General features: G+C 40.4%; 1 protein-coding gene across 1 annotated transcript; it reads right to left on the bottom strand.

Moving 5' to 3' along the window:
* Positions 1-10,729: 10,729 nt before the first annotated feature.
* On the bottom strand, positions 10,730-12,448 carry TMEM200A (transmembrane protein 200A). Its single transcript, XM_075148094.1, has one exon. The coding sequence runs from the start codon at positions 12,203-12,205 to the stop codon at positions 10,730-10,732; it is 1,476 nt and encodes a 491-aa protein (XP_075004195.1). The 5' UTR covers positions 12,206-12,448.
* Between the last annotated feature and the right edge of the window lie 9,749 nt (positions 12,449-22,197).

Below are 22,197 nucleotides of genomic sequence, written 5' to 3'. Positions count from 1 at the left end.
GTGAATAATAGCCTTGCAAATAAGGTTAGCTATGATTAATTAATCATTTGTTCAGTTCAGTGAAAAGCACAATCCTTCTTTCCCCAAGCCAAGTTTATAGCCGTGATCAGGCTAGTATATTGCATGTCATGGAGTGTTGCAAGCCACCTACCTGGCCTGTGTCAGGTGAAGCTTATACCTCGTCCTTACCTGATACTTTTCATCTGCAGATGACATTTGAAAGCAAGGACGATGCCTCAGGCTTATGTGGCTATTTCTTACACAAATTCCAATTTTTATGTTGCAAATCATTGTTCTATTACAATATGGGTGCATTTAAATGCCTTCGAAGCAAAGCCTAAATATGCTGGCAAAGACTGGTATCAGCATATCTAAAAATATACAGGGTTTCTTTACCGTGATATGCATTCCTGATGCCAGGGAAGGGAAGAGGAGAAACTAGAAAGGGTGCGATTGCTGTTTATGTTTATGTTAATTTACTGTTTATGTTAATAAGTATTAACTCTGCAAGGAGTCTCAACCTTCTCAGAGACCTGCCTCAAAGAGGCTGCAAATGTGTGTCGTAGGGTCCAGTACCCCTTACCAGCTTCAAGTCACCACACAAGTTTCAGTTCCAGGATGTCCAAAGGAAAGAGTGATGACGTCTTCTCCCATGGGGAATGTGGAAACGTATCTTAATAATGCTTTATACCACATATTAAGGAGGTCATTCCTTCTTAAGGTTTTTTGATTTTTGTTAATAATGTGTGGTAACAGCAGAAGTGTGTTTGTAATGAACTATCCAAGTCTGCTGCCAGCAACAGATCTCTTTCTGATTCAGTGCACTAAACTTTTTTTTTTTCTGGGGTTCTCCAACAATGATAAAATCAGAGACATCACCTTATCTTTTAAAAACCAGAGAATTTGATAATGTGGTAGCCTTAATCCTTCAAGACTCAGTTTGGTGATATATTAGCCTGCATCCTCCAGACTCTGACTTGGGATGCTAGTCTCCTTTTTACAGCTCTTTAATCTCATTAATAATTTTCTCATTTTTCTAAGTCTTTGCTGTAATGATTTATATTGCATTTACTTCCACTGAGGCAGGAATGAATGAAGGTATTTTGGACACAGGCATCTTCCTCTCCCCACCCACTTTCACCATGCTGTTTATCTCTTCTGAGCAACAAAAGCAGAATGCTCTGAAGTAGCATGCTCCGAAGTAGATCAGCTTCCAGATCCAATAAAAAATGTTGTGTGTATATACATATATACATATGTGTGAAAAATTCACATGCATATATGAACTAGCACATGATTCAAATGAAATAATTTAATTAAAAAAGTAAATTTTTCAATCTGTTCTGGAAATCGTAAGACATAGAAGTGCTCAGGGGTACATTTTTCTCCATCTGCCTTAGGTTTGGAAAGCTACTTATAACATCAACTAATTAAGATCTACAGATCTCAGAGGAGAAAGTAACTGACTGTTATAAACACACAGTCATTAAGAAGCACCCATGCCTACCTTTAGCAACAGAACAGAAGCTGAATAAATGACTTACCAATAATACATATCAACTAAACTTTGTTCTCTTTTTTCTTTTCAGGAATGGATTTTGATTTCTGCAAATGATGTGCTCATTCATAGACAATCACCAAGAAATCGGATGCTTGAAAGATGCCAAAAGTAAATATAGACAGAAAATCAGACAGGTATTCCATAGATTCACAGGAAGTTACTACCAGAATGGATATTAGAAACTACAGATGGTCTGTTACGCTTCTCTAGAAACCGTTAGACTATAGTGCCATCCAAAATCACAATCCATCCGAGTCATTACGATATTATGACGAGAGGGTGAGGTTCACAATCAGCTAAAACCCGTCTGCCGCCATGGCGGTCTGGCTCTTCCTCTGCGCTTACGCAGGTAAGTCTTGACGCAGACCTGCTCTCTCATCCACCTGAAAACTACTTGGTTGCTACTGCTGGTTGATGGCTGCAACGAGTTTTTGCTGCTGTAGCTGGTTTTGCTGGGTTTGTTTTCAGTTCCTGACCTGGTGACCACACAGCTGCTTAGGGAGTAGGATCATGTAGAAAAGGGTGGGAAGAAGGAAGGGAGTGGGAATCTGTCCCTTATCTTGACAGACAAGATTTAGTCATCTTGCACCAATTATGAGACCAGAGACTAAAGGGTCGCTGTGAAGGGGTGTCGGTGCAGACATAAATATCAGAGAGTTCTTAATGACTTCCAGCAATGCCCTAACCTGTCCTACCTGCAAAAGGAAAATGTAGAGAAACATAAAGTATTAAGGAAAGGCATGAAAACTTTGCAAAACTGCCAGTCTAGATAACAGTGAGATAGGTATCAATGTTATAAGAGTAAAAACATTCATTCAAAAAGTCAGTGGACAAGAAACAGGTGTATTTTCATTAGAAGAATGACTAGGACTTTTTTCTGTGGCAATAAGCAAGTTCTCCATTTCAGTGTTAGTTATAAGGCATACAGATTCAGAAAATATAGTTTAATGAAAATCCAATGTACGTTTTATTAATTCCTAACCCCTCCTAATCTATTGTATTCACCTGAGTCCCCTACACAAGAATCAAAGGGTACTGCCAATCAGTTAAGTTATAAGTCTAATCCACTTCCTAGTCCCCATAAAGAGATAATAAAGAATACTTATTTGCTGGAGAGAATACAATATGCTCACATCGTATATCAGAGCACTTGCTGCCTGTTAAAATGATAATGAATTCTCTACAGGTGCAAGATGAGTTTAACTATAGTATACCCTCTGCGAAACAGCAGCTGATCTTCTCCATATTCTTCCATTCATGTATTTTTATTTGAGTCCATTGAGACCCTTGAACAACTAGTGACTACAATAAGACAGTAATCATAACAAATTGGAGCAAATACCTTCTATTCAAGGTAGAATAGAACATACCTAAATTGATAATTATTGCTGAAAAATGCTAAGAAATGCACCCTGGAAAGAGTTATGTGAAGTGCTTCTGCTGTGATCATTTCAAGACTAACTGCACTTACACAGAAAAGCAAGCCACATCTCAGTGAAGGCAGCTCAGTGGAAATGTATGTTCAACAGTCAGACTGAAAAATGAAATTTTGTGACTATACTAAGGAAACTGGAGGTTAATACTGAAATCTATTAAATCTATTCCATTAAATCCACATAACAATGTTATACTCTCATCTTGGATATTCTGTTTTGGCTCACGGTTTTCAGAATTACATTGCACAAATATTTAAGGCCTTCAGACAGTCCAGGTGAGCAGCTAGAAGGCACAGGAATATTTTTCCCTGTGAAGACTGAATTAAAAAGCAGAGGTATATGGATTATTGCTAACAAAGTTAAATATTGTCTTTACCTTGAATTTTTACCTTTGCCTTGTAGAAAACTTAACTTCCCAGAAAAAAAGACTATGAACAAGTGGTGGTTGTGACAATTGAGCAGAGAAATCCCTAGGCAGAAGAGCCAACAGATGCCTACCACAAACAATCGCTGTAGCAAATACCGACTGGCTTTTGTTAAGCACTGCGTGTGCTGTAGATAAGATGCTCCTAGAAACTCAAGTGCTCATTTTAACTTCAAACAAAAAGGATAAACTACAATGGGACTCCAAGTGTTGATTTCAGCTGAAAAAATTTTGATAATTTCGGAGGAAAAGTAGTTATTGAAATCAGCCAGGCAAGAAGGCTGGTGATCTGACTCCCAGGAAAGGCACAGGGTTTTTTTAAACCAACAGCACACAAATGTGTACCTCGACTGTAGGAAGCTTCTGGAGATAATTCGAGACCCAGCTGGATTAATGACAGCCTCACCAAAACGAAACCAAAAAAACCCCACAAGCATAATGGGGAAACGTACGTAACAGAGCAGACAGTGAGTGTGGGAACTCGCTGCGAAGCGTGAAGTGTCACATCCAGCTACCCTCTAACCCAGTTTAAAATGAAACAACCCCCCAAAACCACTAAAAGTGACAGGTTCATTCCAGATTAAGCCTATATACTAAGTGAATACTTTGCTTCATTTTTCAGCTAGGTTAACTATATTAGAAAAGGGGGAAAGGTAAGGTGACTAGTAGGAAAAAAGATCTGGAAATGGGAGATATAAAAGTGTGGAAAATGGAAAAAAAAGTGTGAAAATGGAAGTTGGGTAAATCCTCACCTGTGAGAAAGCTAAATTCAAGCCCTGGGTGCTCTCACAACGTGGGGGCACATAATCTCTGTTACAGCAGCCTGTAAAAATTGGCACATGAAACACATCATAACAAGGAATTTCAGTACATCTACTGAGCTGACAGAGGGAGGGAAGGCTATGTGTATTAACAGTAGTAATCTTTTAAACTCTATTTATGAAATGGCAGAAAGAAGGAAGGGAGAAGTTATCTGTACACTCTTAAGCCTGCTAGTATGATCTGGGTAGTAGAAGGCTTCAGGAAAAAAAAATTTCAAGGAACTAAAGACAAGAATGAAAACGGGAAATAGGATAAGATGCTGAGCAGATGTGCCAAAACCAGATCATATCACACTAAACTGATATCTCTTTTTGAAATAATTTTCTAGACAAAATATGCAGTAGATCTCATCTGCTCTGACTTCAGCAAAGCATTTCATACAGTAGCACTGTATGAAATTATTAGCTAAGCTGCAGAAGAGAATTAGGAGGAAAAATATGCTGAGTATTAACCATCAAATGAGGAGGTGACAAGTTGGGCTGGTAGGGGATGTATAAGGCTTCAGGGAGGTAATTCAGGAGTTTTTCAAGGATCTGACACGGAACTAATCTTACCAAATGGCACTTATTATCAGATTTAAGAAAAATGTACATTTGTGCTGATGCAATTCTCAGAAGTCACTAAGGGTGTGGCTAAACTAGCAGTTTTTTCCAGGTCGGTAATGTTCCTTTGAAACAAACCTCCGAGTTGGCCTTGTGTACCACACTTCATGTCAAAGAGCAGCCTCATAGCACACACTGGACTCCTTTCAGAGGAAAATATATGGGGAGCTATCCTCCAGGAGCGTATACCATGTTCCAGTCACCAACGGATGTTCAGTCCAACCAGCCCAGGGGGGAGCTACTCAAGTAAACCCTCTGAAATGCAACCGGTATGGACAACGGGTCCTTGGCACCAAGCGCAGTCCTACTCCTGTTGGGCTGCACGGACTGCCCATATAGCCTGTTATCAATGTGAGAGAGATCAGAAGGAAAACTGAATTGTCTTAATGGGCTGGAATGAAATGGAATTTAATATTAGAAGTGAAAAAACATGTAATTGGAGGCCAAAACAAACACAGTATTGCCTACAAAGTAGGAACCTATTCTGAGAACAAAAAGCTCTAAGGGCTAAACCAGTTGTACACATCCTGTACATGTATGCGGTATCACAGGATAACTCTGAGCTACTAGTGTGATTAGTTTCTTTAAAATACGAAAAACAAACCCCCAGAAATATCAATATATTTACAATATATATCAGGTTATTCCTGGTATATTTTTTTAATAGGAGAGCAGTTGGCTGTTGCAATGAAATTAAAGTGCTGATAAGAATTTCAAACTGATAAGGGAAATATATTTATTGGCAACTCATAATTAATCTGCAGTAGTTTGCGAAAACAATATTAGTAAACTGAAGGGCTTAGTGGGATTCAGAAATGGATGAGATGTTTCTGTGAATGCCATCCTGAATAACTACCCTAAAAAAAAAACTGATAAGGGACAACAATGCTTTTATGATTCTTCCTATGGACAATTCACAGTGATTGTAAATCTCTCCCCTCTAAAGCATTATCTACATGAATGAGAACCAAGACAACAGATTAGACATACTGCTTTTTGTTTAATACAGTGGGTTCTTATATTTCAATTTCAACAAACTATTCTAAAATGAAAGTATTGTAACTATCTGATTTCCATTCTTTACGAGACTCAGGGCTGTAATTCTGCCAACTGTCATTCAGACAAGTAATACTGTTAAAAACTGGGCTTTGCTGAATGCATAAAATACTCCAGTGAGGTTAATTTGAAATACTGAGTCCTAAAATACAAAACAACTCAACATCGCCGTACATAGAATATTGATGAAAGAGTTAATAAATGTGACCTGAAAGTTAAACCTGTGATAACTGTGATAACTGCAATTAATTTGCTCCTGAGTTTAATTTGAAAAGGTTTAAACAAAGGGCATGAACTTGCTCTTGAGTAGCTAAATCATACTAATTGAAGCACTCCTACATTATAATAGACCATTTATTCCTTTTGCATTCTCATATATACATGCACAGAGTCTTGCTAAAAAATTTCTACTTGTTCATCGCAATGCCACATTTGGTAGGAAAACGAACAAAAAAGAAGGTAGTGCTGGCAGAAGTTCCTGGAAAGGGTCAGAAAAAGACTCACAGAAAGAAAGAACTTAAGAGCGTAAGATTAAAGCAACCCAGGAATTCTACAAGCTCTTTTTCAAAGAGAAAACTGCTGTTGTAGGTTAAAACTATTTCCCAAATTTCACTCAGCAGGAACTAAAGGACTAGTAGTGCTGCATTTTAAGGATAAGTAAAATCAGCTCTAGGTCTGAGGAAGGCACTCTGATACTGTTGCAAAAAAAAATTATTTAGGTGTCTAATATGTGAGGTGGGACAGATGTAGATGCCTACCTCCAACACTGGCAGCCTCAAAAATTCTGCTCAGTTATAACATTAAATTTCACTTTCTTTCAAAACCAGACTGGTGGTGCCAGCTCGCCTTTCCATCCTTCACACAGCCCAAGCCTTAGAGCAGCCATCAGGATGGGTAACACCATGCTGAAGTCCTTTTGCTGCTGAGAAAACCCGTGCCAACACCTTCCCCTCCGTTCAGCCGCGGGCAATCGAGCAGCCGGAGCATTTGCCAGTCCCTCCTGCTGAACTCGGCGCTGCTCTGCGTGGAAGGGTTAGGTGCACTGGCTCACAGGGAGAGTCAACTGGGCTCCCCAGGGGAGTAGTTAAAACATCAACCTGGCAAGAATCCAGCCCGTTTCAAGGATTTTATCCAGCGACCATTTAATGTAAAATATAGAAGCAATCCTGGAAGAGACAATGTAACCCAGCATTTCTGCTCTGTCACTGCAGAACCGTGTCCTTTACTTCCTGATGAAACTTGCCCAATAAACAAGCAGAGCGAAACAGCTTTGCCCAGGAGGGAGGGACAGACCTTACATCAGTCTAATCCATAGGTAGTGATTAAGATGCTTACCTGAGAGGTAGAAAATGTGGGGGGTTTTAATAGTCTTAGGCAGAGGAAGGAGCAAACTCATTGCTTGCACAATCTAAATTATTTCTTTTTGGAGTTATTACATATAAAGGATGCAGTACTGTACATTTCCTCTGGCTTGAGGAAGTAAGGTTTAGCTTCTTACTCCATGAAAAGGCTTGTGGTGTAGCTATACCATTATTTTCTCTGATGAGAAACTAGTTTAAAACTTCCTGTCTTTGGCTTCTTTTTCACCCTGCAGTTGTACCAGAGCACAGAGCTGCACAGAGCTGCACAGAACATCGATAATGGAAATGAAATTTAAAAAAAAAAAAGTCTGTTAACTGCATCAGCAACAGATGGAATATGCTATTTATGCCCTACAGATACAATTTAAGTTTAAGACATGCTCTTGTCTTCACCAGTTCCTCACTTGCCAACTGTACACAGCTCCCATTTTGGCCACTGCAAGGTTCTGAACTCTCCCCATGTATTGCAAAGAGTTCAGACGTCTTTGCCCTACTGCAGATTCTGAATTCTATGTATGAAGACTAGGGTTCTGGCCTTTTGAATGTCTACAAGTTTTCCTGACTTGAGCTTGAGTTGGAACTACCAAAGGAATATGGAAGGATGCAAGGTCCTACTGTCGAGGGAGGGGATCCTTCCCCTCTACACGGCACTGGTGAGGCCACATCTGGATGCTGGGTCCAGTTCTGGGCTCCTCGGTACAAGAGAGACATGGACATACTGGAGCCAGTCCTGTGAAGGGGCACAAAGATTATGGACTGGAGCATCTCTCCTATGAGGAATGGCTGAGAGAGCTGGGGCTGTTTAGCCTAGAGGAGAGAAGGCTCAGGGGGATCTTACCCATGTATAAATACCAAAAGGAGGGTGTAAAAAAGAAGCGGCCAGGCTCTGAAGAGCCTGGTGCCCAGTGACAGGACAAGAGGCAACGGGCACAAACTGAAACACAGGAGGGTCCCTCTGAACATCAGAAAACACTCTTTTACTGCGGGGATGACCAAGCACTGGCACAGGTTGCCCAGGGAGGTTGTGGGGTCTCCCTCCTCAATAACCTGCTGGGGTTATTCAGAAACCGTCTAGACACGGTCCTGGGCAACCGGCTCTAGGTGGCCCTGCTTGAGCAGGGGAATTGGGGACCTCCAGAGGTCCCTTTCAACCTCAGCCGTCCTGTGATTATCTGAATGAAATATTCCATTTTTGGGTAATTTGGGAATATTTTTGTAGTTGGTCTGTCAACCACGAGTTTCTTTGTATGGTGCTATTTTGATTTTTTGCTTTAAATTAGTAGCTTTACCTTGGTCTCCCAAGTGGGTGAATTTTTCCAAAGTGAGTACATTTTTCAGTACCAGGTATCTATGTTAAAATTAAAAGCTCATGCCCTGCTATACTCACAAAAGGACCACTATTCCCACATATGATGGTACCCAAAAAACAGTCTTTTAACCTATGATTTAATGTAGCTATTAAGGAAATAAAAGCTTACATCATTCATGTCTTTAATAGCATTTTCTATTTTTATAAGAATACTTACTGCCAAACTAAAAAGAACAGAATGTTCTTTTTATACAAAATTTCCTTACATCAAAACCACTTTGAACACATTTCACACTACATGGAAAAAAAAATATTCAGCCTTTACATGTGTAGGGATGTCACTGAAATCAATAGTCATAGCCAAATATCTAGTGGCAGGCTAATATATTAAGCACAATATTATATAAAATGTTATGATACCTAATTATACTTTGATATGGAAGATTTGAGATCATAGTGGAAAGACAGGTCTTAAAACAGATATATGTAGATAGACATTTTATTTTATTTCAAAAAATAGCAAATGTCTTAAGAACACAAACCAGAAAGTTATTAAAAGCTTCATAGCAAAATATTTAGCCAACTCTGTTACAGTATATAGGCTTGAGGTTCTAACAGTTAACACTATGCCTCAACTCACTGAGCAAGTAATGCTCCTGATACATAAACATCGCGCAGTTGAAATATGGAGCTGAATATTAAAAAAAAAAGAGAGGGTATTTCTATCTTTGATCTTTCATAATCAAAGTAATTGAAGAACAACGACATTTTAATGATTCTTTTTGGGAAAAGCCATTAAAAATAATTCCTGAGTATTTAGGTTAAGTGAATGTATCAAAAACGACCAATTAAGACCAACGTCCTGTTAAGTAAGCCTTGCAGCTTGAAGTGACATTCTCTAGCATGGCTGTCATGGCAGGATCACGGCCTAAATACCTTAATGAAATACATGTAAACCTTCTGGTATGCACATTCAAATTCTCATTTTCTTTAGCAATAGCCTACAACTGTCAACTGTGAAGCTTGCTTGGCTGAGAAAAACATTGTTTTAAATGTCACTTCCTTTTGCAAAATCTTGTAATGCAAATTGCCACAGCTAAGCCTCCAGTGAACCATCACACCAATAATTATGTGAAATATATAAATCAAAATTTAGGCAAGGGGCTTTCATACTATGTTAGCATACATACTGAATTGTATGCTTTGTATCAGTATTTTGAACATAGAGATCTAGTTATTTAGCTTCTTGCTATTGTAATGAGAGGCAATATATTCATTTTCCATTATTTTCTTCAGATGCATGTCACAATATCATCTTATTATACACCATATTTCTAAATTCCTGTTGGCATTCATCATGTTCCTATGATTTTAAGTGAGTCTATATATTTTGATTTTAAAACTGCTGCCAATCAAAGTGGTTTAGAGAACTAATCCCAGGCGAATTTTCAGATTTCTTACTTTATGTATGTTTTCCCAGAATTACAGGATTAAATTACAATGGATGTAGAAAGATTATTGCACAAAGCATAGTTAATAATTCACAACACTGGTATTCAACTCGACCAATTACAATGAATTCACAAAAATGGTTTTAATTATACCCACTCTTTTCTATCCACCCACCCCAATATGTAAACAAGTTTCTCACAATGACAATGGCAAGACTGCAGTTACTGAGATGTACCGTGGGTGAAAGACAACACCTAGGATAAAGGCCTGAATTTGACAATTCCAGTATGTGCTCCTGCTCGCTTCTAGACTGCAAGCACCGTTTTTAGACTCTTGCAGTCATTAAATAAACAGAACTTACAGGTAAATGGAGCTTTTTTCCTAATGCAGGCTTCTGGAGTCAAATTGATAAAAAGTAACATGCTTATATAGAAAAAAAGAAATAAAGACTTGGGAAAAATTGGAATCCGTTGTACCAAAACTCTCTGAGCAATGATAATGTACAGTATTGCAGCTGTATGTTACTAAGACAAAAAACTGTTGGCATTACAAAGATGAAGATCTCTGTTCACACAAGCCAATTTTAATGGGCTATTAAGCATTTGGTTAAAAACAGGCTTGTACTAGTCTCACTGAAAAGGAAACACTTGTCAAAATGTTTTTTTAAAAAATACTGTATGACATCTTCTAAATTGCAATTTAAATATTAAAATCTTGTTTCAGAAGTTCCTCGCTTCAGGTTGTTACTCAAAAACTCATCATGTTCAAAACTCAAGTTATTATGAGATCTTGATATCATAAGAAGCTTTTCCTTATTAGTAAAGTCTTTCTTGACTGCTGCTTGTGGCACAAGTAACCTATCCATTGGGTCCTCTTTGTTTTCCAGTTTCATATATCCTTTACTGTTGCTCCGATCCAGTCTGGGCCAGCTGGGGTGCTTCCTTTGTTCAGCTTGGACCGTGAGTGTAGATGGACCCCTGTCCAAGTCCAGGGACTTCGAATGGGAAGACAGAAGATGCAAAGATGTGTTGGACCCAAACTGTTTCCTGGCAGCACCAGGGGATAAAAGCTTTCCTGCGCTTGGTCCGAGAGTCATAGAAGATTTGAACTGATCAGATGGAGTGTCCACAAACGAATTGTGTCGTGGCAGCATGGTAGCGGCCGGTCTGTAGGATTCATTGGTATCAGTTAGTGGAATGGCCAGAGAATCCATCGACAGATTTCTAGACCTACTCCTAGTGATCTCCGAGTCCTCAGTTATGTTGTCTATACTGGGCTCATCAATAACACAGTTATTCAGTTTAATTACTGGCAGTGTGAAAGCACTAATGGAAGAAGATACAATGGATTTTGTTTCACACTTTATAGAGCTAGTGTTTTTGTCATCTGAAGCCTTGCTAGAGTGAGGGTAAAGCCCAAAGACTGAACCAGATTGCTCAGTCAGCAGAGGTGGCAGGAGGCTACCAGTGGTCCTATCTTCATTTAGGATAATCTCATCTTCTTCAGCAGAACTATCCATTCTAAAATTACTCTTGAAGCCAGAGAAAGGCGCAACCGTGTTCGCAGCCAGCCGTGATGCACACAAGCTCCCGCTGTGCCTGAGTTCTCCTTCCCCCAACAAGCCAGCGAAGGCACCACTCAGCTGCTTTTGTTCCTTGATCCTCAGGGTGTGGATGTCTATTACAGTGGAGTATATGTCTCTCATGTGTATGATTTTTGTTTCTTTGTCACGGTTTTCATGCAGAATGGCATTTGCACAAATAAAAATGAAGATTCCAATGCCCATAGTAAAAGGGCCCAGCATTTTCATCTTATCCGAGTGCACATGCTGTTCAAAGAAACGAAGTAAAATGCTTCCTTGGCTTCCCAGGACCTGGGTTTCATTTACAGATAGATTATCTTCAGAGCCTAAAAGCTGTTCCTTTTGGGGCCAGTATCCAAGGATGGCCATTGCAATTCCCAAGAATGCAATAAGCACTCCCAAAACAAGGAAGAATCCCGATGGAGAATAGAGACGGATTTTGCCCCTGACAATTACGACATCTGCCCTGGGACGGCGTCTAACTGGTTTCTTCTCCTCAGAAGCTGGTGCTGTGGCAAGATTTACATGTTGCTGAGATCTGGCAGAGTCTTGCCTTTTTAAGGCAGCCAGTCCTGTTATGACTCCTCCAGTTGCTATCATAGTTCTATATTGTGCCCTGGGAAAAAAAAGAAAAAAAAGTAGAAATATTGAGGAAAGCAAGGGTTGTGTCTGCAAATATAAACAGCACTTTGTTAATCTGTAGATATTTCTTGATAATCAAAATATTCATGACTTTAAAAAAGCTACTACATCTTAATCCAGTTATGACATAGTAGCAGTTTTGAAATTCACATGGCATCTTAAAAAAATTTCCAAGTCTTTTATCGCTGTAAATATAGGTGATAAATCTTCCATCAGTGATACAGACAGTAGCAGAAAGCTAGTGCTCTTAGTGGTGATATATCAGGATTAAAGACGAAAATATTCAGAAGTCTTAATAGATGATTTATCTCTGGACTGGTCTGCAGCAAAGTCAATAATGTATTATTACCTTGTGTGTGTTTTAGATCATTTTAGCACTTTAGCTAATAGTTCTTTGAAAAACTTCTATGACACACAATGACTATAAATACAGATCATTCTACATATCCCCTTTAAGAGATCTTTCCTTACAGATTTCAGCATATATTAATACATACGTATTCCATTGCTTAAAGAAGCTTTTATTAAGCCTATTCAGATCACCTGAGTCTCAACTACAGAATCATTTTTGCCTCTCCTAATAAAGCTGATCCTCTTCTATGCATATCTAGATCTTTTTTTCTCCCCTTCTTGGTTCCTCATGGACTACAAATCAAGTAGCTCAGTTTAGTTTACCAGATAAGAAATCTTCATAAATTTCAAGTTCATCAATTCAAAGCTTCATCATTTTATGAGGAAGTTTCTTCATTTTAGACTTACTTTCATACCTGGCTGTCTATTACATGAGAAACATTAACCAGCATAGGTTTAAAAAGAGAAAGCCATGTTTGATAGTTTTTTATGAGTAAGAGTAACAAATGAAACAACACAGTTCAGGATAATTGTATTTTATTTTACATGGCATCTTATAATCAGACTCAAAAATAGTTTCTGAGCTTAATTAATGAATATTAGAATGAATACTAGGTAATATTATAGAGTAAAATTAAGATACTATAAACCAGGTATGAAAAAACTATATTCTCTCTGGTGGCTTTACTAGGCTTAGAGATAAAGAAAGGCTGACAGTCTGTTGCAGAGGAAAAGGCCCCTGTGTCAAAGCTGGGGATGGTTTAACAAGCAGATAAAGCTAAAGTTAGACTGGGTGAATAATGTGAGAGGCTGAAAAGCAGAGGCAAAGCAAACAGGTGACTACTTGCTACTTGAAATTAACAGGGAATTTGAGATATGTGGCCAAGTCGAAGGACTAATCCAGAAAAAAAAAATGAATCCAGTGTTCATTATTATCTGTTCAGCAGCAATTCAGATGACAGACAGAAAGAGTAGCAACCCGAACTCCCTCCCTGCACGATCATGATTAAAGGACAGAGCGCTTCCTCTCTCCCTGTGAGAAACCTTTTCTTTATGAAGGAAAGTCCTGAAAAAAGGCCTAGGGTGCTAAATATACAGCATTTTCTGAATTTCTGAGAGAGAAATTCACAGCATTACTCCAAAAATCTCAGAAATTTCACTTATAGTGTCAGGTTTAATGTTTAATGTTCCTAGTCTCTCTGGAAATTCTCATCCATTTTTACGCTGTCTGGGCAATTTCAACAGTTCAATGCAACTAATTTCTTGAATGCTTCATGAAATTTCTTTTTAATGTAACAATTTAAATCCCCCCCCCCAAGAAAGTTATTTGACATTGATAATCTTTTAAAATTAAAACAAAACTTTCTCATATGCCTATGTGTTTAAGGGTTTCGGCCAAAACAAAAGATCATTATTCTGTAAAACAATGTTCTGAATCTCTAGACAGAAATAAATAGGACTTATCCACTATAAAAGCTGTCGTATTTTGTCATGACTCAATTAAATGTAATTAGTTTTCTCTATGAAATAAATTAAGAGAATTATGGCATATCTTTACCGAAATGAATAATCATTTAGCTATAATCTAGTTTGTTCCATTATTGTTTTCCAGATCCCAGACCTTTGGGGGGGGCACGGAGTTTCCATATTTAAGTGGTATTTTACAGGCACACATCAACCCACTCCATCCATTCTCAGGGCTGCCAAGGAACTGCACAGGTATGGCAGGGTAGTGCTAAATCCACACTCTGCCTGTTGACAGGATTTGTTATTTTGCGTACTCTACTGTGCTTACCACAGCTACCTGGATTGCACCAAAGGGTGAATGCAGTAAGCTCACACCTGCTTGCTAAATATTTTAAACAAACCTCTAGCAAGAGCTCCTCTCTAACTCTGAAAAGTAAAGCCAATAAAAACGTTCTTAAAACTTACATCTTGGGGTGTCTTTCTACAGAAAGTTCTCATTTGCAAATTTTGCAAAAATTGCAGGAAAACCACATCTCAATTTCATTATTAATTGGTCTCCAGTAACGTGAAGGACAGATAGAAATTGAGATCTCTTAAAGTGAAAGTGAGAGAGAGAGAGATATCTCTCAAGCCACATGGCTGGCCTCCTCCCAGCATTTCAGGGGAACACGTTGTTCCTCTGTTCACTTTACCTGCATCAGAACTTGGGTGCAGGGGAGAGAAAGTCTGGCTGCAACAAGATACAAACATACTTTATATATAGAAGGAGTCTCTTTCCTATTTCTTGAGTTCACATCAATAAAATCTTCATTCATGGAAAAAATCACAACCAGGTTTGTAAATAATAATTTGTAATAAGCCACAAAGGCTTACTACCTGTGCTAATAAAGGCCTTCCCTGTCGGTAAGGCTTATAAGCTACTTAATATTAACTGCTGAATTTTGATCTCTTCTACATCTAATAAAATCGATGGTATTAACAGACATATTGGTATGAGATGATTTCACTTCATGCTGACAGCTTTTCAGAAACCAATTACAATGAAGTGCATAATAAGACGGAAACCTTTTTTTAGAAAATATTATATTTAGAATAAAATGACATTGTAGATACATTTTATTTATTCTGCAAATCTGTTTAGTTTCACCACATAACAGCCATAATGAGTGCCAGTAACAAATGCTGCTTCTCTTATTTAGCTTAGTACAGTGATTACATCTAGTTTTACCCTGAAGTCTGAATTCAAACTTCTGAACAAGCAAAGACTTAGAAGACTTTGACTCAGAGGTAAAAGATTATGCTAAGAGCTCAGACAGCATCTCTTTGATGGCACCGTGAATGACACAGGCTGGCTCTAAAACATCAAATAATGGCATCGAATAATGGTAAAATGGATGTGGAATACAGAAAAAAAGACAGGAACAGGCCTGTAATTCATTTCATAAAACACAACCGCCTTGCTGATACAAAAGCACCACAGCTGCCAAGCTCCTTTTGAAGAACAAATGTTGAGTGACTCTCTAACCTCGTAGCTGCTCTATTTGTTTCATCTTCAGTGAGAACATCAGGTCCAAAGGCCTGGACAGCTTAGGGTTTTAGTCTTGAAAGAAGCAGTGGCCCAGATTTACCTCTACATTTAACTTCGCTTTGCATTGTGGTGTTGTTAGAGAGTGGCCCTGACACCAGCCCTGTCAGGCACTCCAAGATCACCCAAGAAAAGCCTGTCTTGGTAGAGATCCTGTACAGCAGCTCCTGCTCGCTCTCGCTCTCTCTCTGTATTGTTCGCACAGAGGAGAATGACTCAGGCTCTTGACGCTTCAGTTCTAACCTCTGCAATGGCCATTAGCAAGATGCACTTCACCTTTCATCCAGGCTGTAGGCTAAGCCCAGTCCTCTGCACCTGACACGCTTTCTAGGAGATGCCTTAAAAACCCCAGCAGCAAATGGAGTAACAGGTTGTTATGTGACCTCTCAGCATGAAGAAAGGATGGACCCCTCAGCAGATACTACTGGTAGTTATCTCAGGTGACTGTAGCCTCAGCAGGGCCTGCAGAGAGCCGTGCGGCAAGGACAGAGAAATGGAGACGAAGGGAAAGCCCTAGATAACTGTGGTGGGTTGACCCTGGCTGGACACCAGGTGCCCACCAAGCCGCTCTATCACTCCCGTCCTCAGCTGGATGAGGGGGAGAAAATATAACGAAAGGCTCGTGCGTTGAGATAAGGACAGGGAGATCACTCAGCAATTACCGTCATGGGCAAAACAGACTCAACTCAGGGAAATTAATTTAATTAATTACATCAAATAATCAATAAAATCAGAGGGCAATGAGAAATAAAACCAAACCTTAAAACACCTTCCCCCCACCCCTCCCTTCTTCCCAGGGTCAACTTCACTGCTGATTTTCTCTACCTCCTCCCCCCGAGTGGCGCAGGGGGATGGGGAATGGGGGTTGCAGTCAGTTCATCACACGTTGTCTCTGCTGCTCCTTCCTCCTCAGGGGGAGGACCCCTCACACTCTTCCCCTGCTCCAGCGTGGGGTCCCTCCCATGGGTCCCTCCCTCCCCTCCACAAACTTCTCCAACGTGAGTCCTTCCCAGGGGCTGTAGTTCTTCACGAACTGCTTCAGCGTGGGTCCCTACCACGGGGTGCAGTCCTAAAGGAACAGACTGCTCCAGCATGGGTGCCCCACGGGGTCACAAGTCCTGCCAGCAAACCTGCTCCAGTGTGGGCTCCTCTCTCCAGGGGTCTGCAAGTCCTGCCAGGAGCCTTCTCCAGCGCGGGCTTCCCACAGGGTCACAGCCTTCTTCGGGCATCCACCTGCTCCGGCGTGGGGTCCTCCACAGGCTGCTGATGGATATCTGCTCCACCATGGACCTCCATGGGTTGCAGGGGGACACCCTGCCTCACCATGGTCTTCACCATGGGCTGCAGGGGAATCTCTGCTCCAGCGCCTGGAGCACCTCCTCCCCTCCTTCTTCACTGACCTTGGTGTCTGCAGAGTTGTTTCCCTCACACATTCTCACTCCTCTCTCTGGCTGCTGGTTTTGCACAGCACTTTTTTGCCCCTTCTTAAATATGTCATCCCAGAGATGCTACCACCATCGCCAATTGGCTTGGCCTTGGCCAGCGGCAGGCACATCTTGGAGCCGGCTGGCATTGGCTCTACCGGACACAGGGAAAGCTTCTAGCAGCTTCTCACGGAAGTCACCCCTGTAGCCCCCCAGCTACCAAAACCTTGCCACGCAAACCCAATGCAATAACACCTGCAAAAGTATGGGTGGGCAAGGAGCCACTAGAGGGGCTGCAGCCCATTTAAGAAGAGGATACTAGAGCCAGAGGAACAGAATCATAGAATCATAGAATCATTACGGTTGGAAAAGACCTCTAAGATCATCGAGTCCAACCGTCCACCCAACACCACCATGCCCACTAAACCATGTCCCTAAGTGCCTCATCTACACGTCTTTTAAATACGAATAAATTCATGCAGGAAAGGTTTGCAGACATGATGCAAAATGGGTAAAGATAAAAGAAGTGGGATGTGGAGTGACATCTGCTTTTTCCTTACATTACACTTGCTACTCAAGCCAAGGCTGCCAGAGAGGCTGGAAGGGTTTCTCCTTTGTCAGCTTTCCATATGGGGAAAGGTTGCTCAGATGCTCAAGGAAAGGCTGTCATAAAGGAAACTCAAGAAAGAGGGTAAAAACAGCTTTCACAAAACAGTTTGTTGTGAGTAACCACTAGACTTGCATTCGCCAAGCAAAGAATGAAGTATTTTCCTAACCAAGTCAGGAGGTCAAACAACTCAAATCAACAAAGAAACAGTAGATTCACTCTGGGATACATAGGTAAATTATCATAGACAAACTGTAATTTAGCACAGGTGGACGAGGACCCCTCTTTTGTTCCAGTACATCAGGCTATCACTGATGATCAGACAGATATATAGTGCATTTATACCGCTAGCATTACCCAGATCTGACTTTGCCAGCCTAGAGAAAGGAAGGGAGGCAGGAGGTAGGTGACCTGGGGACTCGCTAGAGTAGCTGCAGAGCACAGAGCACTTGAATAGCCTGGACACCTCCACAGGGAGGTATGACAGATAAGAGGACTGACTCAGAGTCCTTTTGAAGCTAGGAACTGTCAACACAAGTAATACCCAGTTATCCTTCGGAAGCTAAGCAAATGACAAAATGGGTGGGATAGGATTTCATGGGATTTGAGCCCAGTTGACTCACTGATTGATTATCCCAGATATAAGAGATGTGTCAGCTGCAAGAACCTATTACAGACCGCGCATTTCTGTTTTAACAGCAACTGAGGCAAGAGCTGCTATTTAGACAACGGCTCTAATGCTAGGCAGCCTAGGAAAATCTGAAAGATGTGCATGCAAGAGCACAGATTCAATGGAAGGATTTCCATTGCATGGAAATCTAGTGGCTCCACTAACTTCTCCTGGTTCCACAAATTATAAACTGTTAATTTCCCCCTTTTACCTACAAGGCCGCCACCTTAGTACCCCTCTTTCCTCCCTAATGACTAATCTTAACTGTACTGCTGCCAACTAACTATTTTTCAGAGATTGTCTAACTATTAAAAATCTAATTAATCTCTCACCAATTGTTCTCAACTTGTAGTAAGCTTTAAAGTTTGGGGCTTCTATTTTAGGTGCCTGAAAGCTCATCTATTTTTTTCAACTATTTTAGTACTATAAAAGTTATTACTTCTACCTACAACTTAGTCTTTTGAACACATACATAGTCATTTGAATTATACCAAGATCTTACACTTAATTTTAAATGCATACTAGCAGCAAAGATGGGAAGCAAACTAAGAAATACTAGAATTGTGTTTCCTTAATATTGTTTTATTCAAGTGTCTCTTACCACTTATAATCTTTGTTGTTTGCATAAATATTTTTTTTTCTCATTTACTGTTTGAAAAATGATTGAAACTTAATTATGTTAAATTATCAGCACTGTACATTCTATTTCCCTGGAGTTTAACTTTATGTAAGACTTTCTGAAGAGTACAGCTCTTTGTGATTCAGCAAAGAACTAAATGTCACTGCAGTAAGTAGTAGTGTGCGACAGAACCTTACTTATATTACCATAGGATTTCCTATCTTACTATTCCAGCTGATTAGGAAATTTATTTCCCATTAGTACCTGATTCATTATCATTTAATTGACTCAATTTCAAATTTTAACAAGAGGACAAATTTTAACATCAAGGAAAGTTTCTTTTACCTTTGATAAACCTAGAGTCCTAGAAATGAAGGAGGTATGTGAGAGACTGTTTACTCATAAAATAGTTCTCATAATCAAGAATGCAAATGATAAAGTAATAAGAGAACTGATAACATAACTGAGTAAACAAATCAATATTAAGCTGTATTTAACACATCCATACTTTTCTCCAGATGTACAATATATACATATCAATATGTTGTCTATGCATAGAAGTTGTCATCTGGTACAATCTGTTCTATCCCAAAGGTAAAAATACGCAACTTTATAGGCCCAAATGGATTAATCATTCTGGTAGATAATACAGCAATAGCCAAACACATGGTAGTTCCACAAGAAGCAGAAAAAATGATGTCAAATTACATTTTTAGTTAGCAATTTAACAAGCAGCCCCCTCCAGTGCCTAGCACACCAACGGGACTACCTTATGATGCATCCCTCTCCTCATATCCATTCCTCAAAATATGACCTGATTGAACAGATTAAAAAAGAAAAGCAAGCAAGCAAAAGACATCTTTTGTATTCATGATTATGGGTATTTTAAGTGTACTTTAATTGACAATAGGTGAGAAGAAAGCATGTGAAATGTGGTATTAAAAATTTTCATAACCTCAGCTGGGATTTTAAAGTCATGCTAGCAAAAGCCAAGGATAGGAAATTGCATGTCTATTTAAAACATTAAAGCTTTGAAATTTCCAGCTGAAACAAACCCTTTGGTTTCAAATTCCCTTTAATGGTGCCTGTTTTAGGCTGTAAAAAAATAATCTTAGGTATTAATCATGTCCTTTTAACCTCCTGGTTGCCAGTCAGATTATGGAAGCAGGCCAAATCGTGCAAGCAATTTCACAGCATAAAAAGGAAAAGGCAAGCTGCACATGGGTCAGGCAATGCAAGAGCACCAGGGTGTCCAAGTGGCAGCAGCAGGCAGAAAGTCCACTGCAGAAATTAAAAACCAAGGTTCCCTAGATACTGGTAGACCACGCAGCTCTATCAAATGGTCTGTATTTGCTTTACAATAGTACCATGTTAAATAGTTAAATCTTTGCACTCATAAGTGGAAAACAAAAGCTTGGTATTAAGGACACGTCAAAATCTGTTGGGAAATTTGAAGTCCGACAGTGATCCATTTATTTAAAACATCTAGATCTGGCAGTGGTTTTCGAATCTGCATTGTACTGGTCCAAGCAAGACCACAGGGGTCCACCAGTTAGCTCTGCAGAATCTGTGAAAGATAACTAAGCATGGCACATCAGAACTTTCTTAAAAAAACTAAGATTTTTACTGCTTTAAGGAATCCAGGGGGTCCACAAATTGTGAAGGACAGAAAACCACTGCTTTGGAGTAGATCTAGAGGATGGACTGAACACACATTGGGAACAAAAGAGAAGCTGCTCATTCTTCTACTATAAAAAGTTGGATACTGAAACAAACTGAGAAGGGAAAATGAATTTTTAAAAAACAAATCCAGGCTTTAATGAGAGTTATGAGATCTCATTTTTATACATATTTCTATAACTATACTGTGTCACACTGGTTTGAAACACTTCACTGGGTAAAAAACTGGCTGGACGGCCGAGCCCAGAGAGTTGTGGTGAACGGAGTTAAATCCAGTTGGCGGCCGGTCACGAGCGGTGTTCCCCAGGGCTCAGTACTGGGGCCGGTCCTGTTCAATATCTTTATCAATGATCTGGACGAGGGGATCGAGTGCTCCCTCAGTAAGTTTGTAGATGACACCAAGCTGGGCGGGAGTGTTGATCTGCTCGAGGGTAGGAAGGCTCTGCAGAGGGACCTGGACAGGCTGGATCGATGGGCCGAGGCCAACTGTGTGAGGTTCAACAAGGCCAAGTGCCAGGTCCTGCTCTTGGGTCACAACAACCCCATGCAACGCTACAGGCTTGGGGAAGAGTGGCTGGAAAGCTGCCCGGAGGAAAAGGACCTGGGGGTGCTGGTTGACAGCCGGCTGAACATGAGCCGGCAGTGTGCCCAGGTGGCCAAGAAGGCCAACGGCATCCTGGCCTGTATCAGGAATAGCGTGGCCAGCAGGAGCAGGGAGGTGATCATGCCCCTGTACTCGGCACTGGTGAGGCCACACCTCGAATACTGTGTTCAGTTTTGGGCTCCTCACTACAAGAAGGACATTGAGGTGCTGGAGCGTGTCCAGAGAAGGGCAATGAAGCTGGTGAAGGGCCTGGAGCACAAGTCTTATGAGGAGCAGCTGAGGGAACTGGGGTTTAGTCTGGAGAAGAGGAGCTGAGAGGAGACCTCATCGCGATCTACAGCTACCTGAAAGGAGGTTGTAGCGAGGTGGGTGTTGGTCTCTTCTCCCAAGTAACAAGCGATAGGACAAGAGGAAGTGGCCTCAAGTTGCGCCAGGGGAGGTTTAGATTGATATTAGGAAAAATTTCTTCACCGAAAGGGTTGTCAAGCCTTGGAACAGGCTGCCCAGGGAACTGGCTGAGTCACCATCCCTGAAGGTATTTAAAAGACGTGTAGACATGGCACTTGGGGACATGGCACTAAACAGGGACATGGTTTAGTGGTGGACTTGGCAGTGCTAGGTTAACAGTTGGACTTGATGACCTTAAAGGTCTTTTCCAACCTAAAAGATTCTATGAAACACATGCAAAGAGGTACCTGTACATTGTACAAAGGGGCAGAGTTTCCTTTTATCAAAGTGACTTTGATGCAACTTTCAGGTGTGGCAAGTAGTTGAAGGAGCCACACTGAATCCACACTGAATATATCAAATCTCCATTTGGACTCACATTCATCCTATTTCATTAGCAAGCCTGGGCCATGGCATTCCCTATCCTCACCTTTATGACTGTCCACTGCCTTGTGTTAAAGCAGGACTCTCACAGCTAGGAAAGTCCAAGTATGAC

This window comes from Calonectris borealis, chromosome 3 (assembly GCF_964195595.1).
Source record: "Calonectris borealis chromosome 3, bCalBor7.hap1.2, whole genome shotgun sequence".
Classification (NCBI taxonomy): Eukaryota; Metazoa; Chordata; class Aves; order Procellariiformes; family Procellariidae; genus Calonectris; species Calonectris borealis.
The sequence above is the reverse complement of the archived record's forward strand: the minus strand, read 5'-3'. Positions and strand labels throughout refer to the sequence as shown.